Here is an 8,775-nt window from a genome sequence, read left to right as displayed (position 1 = left end):
CAATTGCTGAGATAAAAACAGCTTATCTCCATCTGGAATATGAGCTAATTTCAAGATTATAAACAGTTGGTTCTTCATACTATGGCCTAGTATGCCCGAGTGTATTCCATGTTCTGCTAGACTCACTCAAGGTGTAGAAACCAAACTGGCGAACCAGGACAGATCTCAGGCTGAACAGCGAACAAATAACAAGTAATACACCAGACTGTGAGCAGATGCTTTGATCACACAAGTTTTACTTCCATTCATGTAATGATGGCCACTTTTAAATACTACTGTTCAATATACCAGCCAGTGACCAACCATTACTGGCTCAATGCTTCCCTCCGTCCTTGCGTTAAGACAACATTCTCATATGAATTACATGAAATGCAAACAATATTCAATGTCTGTTTATCACCCCAGTATATTTTCCTAACTTCCACAATGTGTGAAAGATAACGGTATCTGACTTCTAATTGAAGCATGTGTTTCAGATTTGAGACACTCCTATCCTGATATGTATAATTGGGTCGTTAGATAAGTGAAAGACGACCAAAGCAGCAATGGACGTTTTCAAAGCTGTCTTCGTTTGTTTGTGTGGTGTTAAGCTGACGTGTTCTTCTACAACCACTGTAGATGACAATGACATTGTGAGCCATGTGCAAATGATGCAAAACACCCTGTCATATGTCCTGTCTCAGCTGCAGTTAACCCAAGCTGAGCAGAAATCGACCTCAGATGAGTTAAGAGTGGTCAGATCTGAGCTCAAGATGGCAGAAGACACAATTCGTAACATGACAAGACAGCTGCAAAACGTCCTGGCTGAACAGAACGCAACTTTGAGAAAACACAAAGCTACATTGGATGAACTTACTGAAGACAAAATAAAACGGGCGACAACAGAATCATCCCTGGATGCTGTTCAAACACTCGTGAAGAACCTGCAAATAGAACATGAAAAAACAATCAACGACCTTGATGCCCTGAAATCTCAACTCGGGGCAAGCCACGACAGCCAAGTGAGGCTAGAAACTGAGTTCAGCATTCTCCACACAGACCTGCAGAGTGTAGAAGACGATCTAGCCGTAGCCAAATATTTGAGTTCACAACAAAAAGCGAATATAAACGCCATTACCACGGATTTAAATAACCTTCAAACAGACATGGCTAATGTAAAGAGTGCCGGTTTGGATTCTCTGTTGTCCCAAGTCAACACTTCTAAACTGGATGCATTATCTGCTGACGTGATGACAACTGCAAACAGAGTGACTATCCTGGAATGGAATCTTCACAAGGCTAACAACGACGTTCTGGCAATGAATTCAGATGTTGGGAAATTGGCTTCAAATGTGACTGAATTTCAAGCCAGTGTTTCTTCAGAAGTAAGTAAGATCAAGACTTCTCTCCTAGGAGATAGAAACCGTGAATCGTTACAGCACGACATCTACCGGAAACTCAACTCCACTTCGGATGTGTTGGGAAACATGGAACATGCAGTGGCGTCCTTGGAGACGGAGCTGTTGTTATCAAGACATGGTATAAGTGACCTGAATCAAACACTGCAGACCCTCATGCACAACGTATCAAACATGACAGGTACGTATGATTTTTACTGTTAGAATCAATGTTATCACTCATCGTTCACTTTTAACAGAACCAGTCCCGTGAAGGTCCCGAGGTAGAATAGGCCTTCAGCAACCCATGCTGGCCATAAAAGGCGACTATGCTTGTCGTAAGAGGCGACTAACTTGATCGGGTGGTCAGGCTCGCCGACTTAGTTGACACATCGGTTCCCAGTTGCGCAGATCGATGCTCATGTTGTTGGTCACAGGATTGTATAGTCATACTCGATTATTCAAAAACCGCCGCCCTCTAGCTGGGAATATTGCTGAATGCGGCGTAAAACTAAACTCACTCACTCTTAACAGAACCATTTTAAACGTATGTAGTCGATTGCTCGTTCTATTTTTACTTGTTTTTGTTTACATTGATAGGGTGATTATGTCTCATTTATCCCTACCTGCACAAACAACAATGTGTTACCAAAACTGTAAACTTTGTTCTTTGTGTGGTGTTGTTTTTTTTCAACAACGGCATACATGCAGCGAGTAGCCCATTGAAATATATTGTGAATTTCACACATCAAATGGCCACCATTCACACACGCTGTCCTGATTCTTTGTTGTCATGGGATACGCTCAAGACATAGACTGGTTCCTGTATTAAATGGATTGTCTGGTCCACACTCGACTATCCATAGACCGCCGCCGTACAGCTAGAAGACGGGTGGTTATTGCGTTAAACTAATTCACTCATTCACTCATTTCTCGACAGTTATTTTTTCTTCTGTTGCATCCTAAAGGCAGCAAAAATGTGACATAAACAACACTAACACAAAATTTATGATGCCACACCTTACCTCACTCCTATTTATTTGTGGTTTTGTTATTTGTTCCCGTCAAGGTGCCAGTTAGAATACTGGCCTTCAGTGGCCCATGTTTGTCGTAAGAGGCGACTATAACGGGATCGGCTGATACACAGGCAAACTGTAGCGCACATGGGTTGCGCCACATAGAGAAAACGATCAGTCTTCTTACCTACGAGCGAAGCGAGCAAAGGTTGGCAACGTACTTCCTTCGCTTCGGTTCGAAAAATATTTTTCATGTCAAAAGTAAATATCGCCACCATCAAGGAATCATTTCTTTACAGGGTTGTGCTCTCACATTTCCATCCCTATGTTGAACAGTTACGCGAAATATTTTTATTCAACATTTTAAGGGCAACTCGTGGCATATTAGACCGTTCTTCGCCTCCATTCCCCATATGGAATGTTTACAGTTACCTCCCCTGATTCATTCGCTCATTTACGCCAGAAATGTTTTTAGGTAGAATAAATGTTACGAAAATTCTAACAACAGCGACGACAGATAAGACACATAAACTCGAACAGGTTCATGCTAAAATTAGGCAATATGGTATTTCTTTTTAATTTCTGTTTATTCTTGTTTCATCACTCCGTTCAACCGGAAGCTGGCTTGGGTAATGGAGGCGTAGAACGATCTGAATAGTACGAGAGGCGCTTAAAATGTTGAAAAAAAACATATTGCACGTGAGTAATTATTAAACATGGGGTAGGGAAATCTGAGAGCACAACTAAATGAGCAAATAGGAGTGTATCTTTGATGGTGGCGATATTTTATTTTGACATGAAAAATATTTTCGATCCCAAGCGAGTGAAGTACGTTGCCAACCTTTGCTCGCATGTGGGAAGACTTGTCATATTCTCTATGCTGCGCTATTCAATTTGCGCTATAGTTTGCCTGTGTTTGATACATGCCATAGGTTCCCAATTACGCAGACAGATGCTTATGATTTTTATCATAGAGCTGGAATAACGTTGAGGGCGGCGGAAAATTAAACTCATTCAATCACTTTATCTTTCTTCGTTCAGGATCTGGTGCAAGACACGTCGCCTTTGAAGTACGGTTACAGAAGGAAATCCATTCCGTGCAAATGGGTGGCAAGCTGATTTTTGACACATTATTGTACAACAACGGCGCCGGATATGAGGCTTCCTCTGGTATATTCACAGCACCTGTGTCTGGATCGTACATTTTCTGGGCTCAAGTAATGCTAGATCAAGTGGAATCATATCTGGAGATATACATTGTCCAGAATGGCCACATCAAAGGAAAGGGGTACGCTGAGACTTCAAAGGAGACAGTATACGGCGTTGTTGCCATAACAACAGTCATGCATCTCTCTGCGGGGGATGAAGTGTGGTTTGAAAAGTGGAAAGGATCACAGAACATTTACGGAAACCTTTATTCTGGATTTGGAGCTGCTCTCGTTTCTGCTTGATCCTTTACTTATAGACACATAATCCGGATAGCTGCCAAACGTCTTGTAGAAGCTTTTGTTTTGAGGTGTTTATGGTAAATAAAGTATACCACCACATCATTGCTTACGGCAATGTGTTTTGGTTTTACTCTACTGAGTGAAAACCACAAGGCAACAAAGCAACCCCCAAAACATAGAATGCTTTCAATGGATGAGAAAAAGTGTATTGTGTTTAAGGATGACACAAGACCAAAGTCACCAATGAAAATAATAAAGTTCAACACATATACTGACAGCCAGACAAAATGTCTTTACTGAAGCCAGTCTACTCGCGATATGTGTCATTCATCACATATACAATTAGACCCTGATTTCTAGTATCAAACTTAAGTCTAAATGTTTACCTCGAGCTTTTATTCATATTTAACACGCATGAAAATGCATTTCACAGAATGAACTGAAATCGGTATTAAACTCAAACTGTAATAGACAGTGTGAGTTTAGTGGATAGATTATTTAAGTTTGTAATCAATGCAGCTGAGTTAAAAATTCAGCTGTTTCAAATTATGAAACTCAGTTTGAGACGAGTAAAAACTCGAGAAATCGGGGCCAGACCGTATTTTACCTTGACTATATTTTACTAAATTCTTAAAACGCATATATATAATAATTTCATTATCATTTGATAACCTAAGTTTGACATATCCGAACAGCTTGTAAGCAGACGAAGTTGTTGACACACATTCTGTAATCATACAGTATAAAAGAGATCAATGGTTGTTTACTCGTATTCATGCTTACTACAATGAGTGCCGGTTTAGACAGATTCCTCTGCATATTGAACGGGACGATTTAAAACCAAGACCAAGTTTTCAGCATTCAGGGAATTTTATCTGACAGAAGCACTTAAAAAGCCAATTGCTTTTAGTCTAACGGGTTTTCAAAGTAGAAACGCTGATGCATTTATAATGCAAACCTTTTAACGAAACGCCTTCTTGGATTTGGAACAATTATTCCTTTTGCAGAAAGTAGATGCTTCGTGGAAACAGCTGTTGCAAAACAGTTCGCTAACGGAAAAGGTATGTATTTTGCTTCACTTTGTCATGCTTGGAATATAGCAATGCTAGATATTTGACAATGGATGACGTATTTCGGCAATTTTGAAACTTTTCATCTCTCAGTTCCATCCATCTATAAAGATAACAGTCAATTTTTAAATCAGTCAATTCGTGAAATGATTATATATTTCAGTCATTTAGTGAAATGACTAAGGGGATAGCCATTTGGCATCATTTTGTGTAACAACAATCAATATACTTCACTTATTTCATTATTTTATTATCCATATCATTGCTCTGATATGGCGAGGGTTACAGTGAAGTATTGTCCCTGGAGGAATTACACACTCTGCTAACTCGAGCACATTTAACCGCCTACACTTTCCAGAGAGGTACACAAAGTCCGCAGTCTGGCTATCACTTCCACTTCCATCCTATCCGCGGTGGCTGAGCGGGTTAGACGGCTGACTTTGTGTGCAGGCGATCCTAAAGGCGCCTGATTCTGAGGGTTTGAATCACGAACTCGGTTCATCCATAAAAGCTATTACAACCTGTAGTTTGTTAAGACAAACTGTAATTCCAGCAAACAGTTACTGAGGCATTTGCCTGCATCATGTCTTTGGACATTTTTGGAAATATTTGACCACATTTAGATTTCAGAAAATTATCTAAGCCTGGAAGGGATCACACGGACCCATCAAATAATTTTATCACATGTATTCAATGCAGTGTCCGAACATTCAGTACGATCAGAATCCCATGTCAAGAATGCTATTGTAAATAAACAACACTACGTATCAATTTTCTGCTATCTTGAGAAACCTTATGATCCTACTAAGAAGGCTGGTATTTTAAAGGATTTGCATGATTTCGGTTTGAGAGGGCCTTCATTACCATTTTAGCTCATTTTAGCTCACACGTTTTAAAAGACAGACAATTTCTAGTCCAAGTGGGTTCAGCTCTGTCTGATCATTACAGTCAGGATCAGGATGTCCCTCAAGGCAGTATTTTGTTAGTCATTTTATTCAGTATTAAAATCAACAGTTTATCCAAGGTTTTAAATGATTCAATTGATGGATCACTTATTGTGGGTGGATTTAATATTTCCTGTCGTGGTATAAATATGCAAACTACTGAACGGCAATTACAGTTGTGTTTAAAGAGAATCCGTAAATGGTGTCTGGAAAACAGCTTTAAATTTTCTAAATCCAATACATTTTAGTGGAAAATGTAAGCTGCATAAGGACCCTAAAGTATCTTTAAAATTAATGCCACTCCCATTAAAGTTGTAAAGGAGACCAAATTCTTGGGTTTAATTTTCGATTCTCATTTATTCTTCTTACCACATATTTAATCCCTTAAAGCTAAATGAATTAGTAACTTAATGGCTGTATCTTCTAGTGAGGGGGTACGTACGTCCCAAAACGTTCGAAGTAAATTGAAATATTCCATTGTTTTTAGAATATGTGTCTTTTTAATGTATGGTTAGAACTGTCTAAATTGCTAACGGCTGAAGGGACGGCGCAAGTCCAGATAGGTCCTATGCAGGAAGCAAATGTACCGTAAGCTCCATGGTCCCATTTATATATCGTATTGCCCTGTGTAGGATGAGAAGATGTTGGTGTTGCTTGTTTTGACAATCAATTATGTAACTCTTGTAAGTGAAAACATCAGACCAAGGTAGTTAATGATAATTTAGATATGGCCATCTGTTTTCAGATGGGTCCATTGTCCTATTTTCGATCAAGTAAAAATCCACATTGAAGGAGTAAAAAACAGTTTTAAATGAGTCCAAATGATATTGTTTGTGATGGTAATGAATACGTAACTCAAAAAGAAACGTAAAGGTGGGTTTCGGATATGGAAAAATGGCTATTTATCGTGAAAAAGGAGTAAATGTTGAAATTGGATTTGTTTCCCTTTAGAACACATTAAAACGATGTTATGTTGAAATTTTGGACAGTTTCAGGAGGACTCCCTAAATGAAAACAAAATTAATTTTCCCTTTGATGCATAACGAATTGGATGTTTCTGTTCACTTATGAAGAAACATAACGCCAAAACGTACCCACTGTAACTTCATCCTGCATGAAATGCACTTGAAATGTACGGGAAACGGATATATAAGGCTCCTAGATTTATCACAACACACACTGCACTCAATACAATGCCGAGGATCAGTGCTGAAGAGAGGGAAAGAGCTGTCAGAATGCTGCAGACTGGGTCGACTGATTGGAAAGTGGCTGCTGCATTTGGATGCCATCGCCTCACCATTCTAAGGCTTCTACAGCCAGTTACATCCCCTCATGAAGACCGCTACCCCCGTCAACTGCACCTGAGAAACCGTTTTCAGACGGGCACTGTGACGGCAAATACAGCTCTTCGACGCCAAATATATAAGTCCCCAAACAGCGAGAAGACGCCTCCGACAATACGGACTGAGACCATACCGACCGCTGCAAGGAGTACGTCTTACACGACAATATCGTCAAAACAGGGTTGCGTGGGCCAGGAATGTCTGACGTTGGCAGAACAGAAACTGGCAGAAGGTGTTTTTTTCTGATGACAGCCGGTTCCAGCCTTACCGAGCAGATGAGAGAAGACGAATTTCTCGCCGCCAGGGTGAAAGAGAGGCATGATGTTGCGTACAGGAAGTTGTATCATTTGGAAGAGGCAGCTTTATGGTCTGGATCGGTATACGCGGCGACAGGAAAACAAACCTCGTTGTGATCGACACAGAGGTACAGAGGTACATCAACCAGGTTCTACAGCCAGAGGTCCTTCCGTTCACCCAGCAGAATCCAAACACCCTCTTCCAACAGGTTAATGCTCGACCTCATGTAGCCAGACAGACGTTACAGTTCCTCAACGTCAACAACGTTCACGTTTTGCCATGGCCTGCGAGATCACCTGATATTAACCCCATCGAACACCTCTGGGATTACCTCGATCGTCGGATCCTGTTACGTCAGCAACAGCCACATACACATCAATAACTTAGTGCTGCTCTGATGGACGAGTGGAGACAGATTCCAGCTGCTTTCATCCGACGTTTGATTATTTCATTAAATTCTACCTTTTTCAATGTCTCTTTTGTTTTCTGTGATTGATCGCAAACTGAACGATTGATACCAGTCTTAACCACATGGGTTAACATTGTCCACGAGCGTCATACAAAAAACAGCATTACTTACTCTTCTTGTGAAATGAACTATCTATGTAGCACACACAAATCGGTTCTTCAACTTGAAATGGTAGGGAAATTATTTACATATGAAGAGGTGTTACATTTCTTATGGCGTTCAGTTTATAATCTTTTCAGACTCTCTTTCTTGCCTTCAGGCTATTTAAAACTTATCATATAAACATCCATTTTTAATTGAAATAATTGAATTGAATATAATGATCTTGCTACTGGCCAATACGACATCGTCCTCTGTTGGTTACCCAGACACATTGGCATTTCTGGTAACACGATGGCTGATCTTGCTGCCAAGGCAGCACTCGACAAATCCGTGACACCACGTTTTATTCCATATTCAGATTAGATGGGTACCATTAGATACCCGTGATCTGATGTCAAAAAGGTAGTGGGACAGTAGGTATTAACAAAATACATGAAATAAAACCTACACTGGTTACACCTACTTGGGTTGTCAGTCCAGATTTGAAGAGGTCATGAAGCGACGATGTCGTGTTGGCCACACAAGGTATACACGTGCATACCTGTTTAAAGGTGAGGATTCTCCGTTTTGTATCCCTTGTGATGAGAGAGTCACGGCCATGCATGTACTCTCTTGATTTTGTCATCAGAAGGGATAGATATTTCAGTGTTAAAACATTGAAGGATTTTTTAATAATGTAAATTATCATTGAATAATTGATTTTCTAAAAG

General features: G+C 40.1%; 1 protein-coding gene across 1 annotated transcript; it reads left to right on the top strand.

Moving 5' to 3' along the window:
• Nucleotides 1-491: 491 nt before the first annotated feature.
• On the top strand, nucleotides 492-3,949 carry LOC137259976 (protein FAM184A-like). The gene is made up of 2 exons (XM_067797632.1): nucleotides 492-1,578; nucleotides 3,434-3,949. The coding sequence occupies exons 1-2, from the start codon at nucleotides 546-548 to the stop codon at nucleotides 3,841-3,843; spliced, it is 1,443 nt and encodes a 480-aa protein (XP_067653733.1). The 5' UTR covers nucleotides 492-545; the 3' UTR covers nucleotides 3,844-3,949.
• Nucleotides 3,950-8,775: the final 4,826 nt, after the last annotated feature.

Source organism: Haliotis asinina, chromosome 13 (assembly GCF_037392515.1).
Source record: "Haliotis asinina isolate JCU_RB_2024 chromosome 13, JCU_Hal_asi_v2, whole genome shotgun sequence".
NCBI classification, from domain to species: domain Eukaryota; kingdom Metazoa; phylum Mollusca; class Gastropoda; order Lepetellida; family Haliotidae; genus Haliotis; species Haliotis asinina.
The sequence above is the reverse complement of the archived record's forward strand: the minus strand, read 5'-3'. Positions and strand labels throughout refer to the sequence as shown.

What these genes read in the sequence shown, in the direction of transcription:
- LOC137259976 (XM_067797632.1), top strand. Translation starts at nt 546, where the DNA reads ATGGACGTTTTCAAAGCTGTCTTCGTTTGTTTGTGTGGTGTTAAGCTG. An exon ending in CAACGTATCAAACATGACAG is followed by an intron (nt 1,579 to 3,433) that starts GTACGTATGATT and finishes TTCTTCGTTCAG; the next exon opens with GATCTGGTGCAAGACACGTC.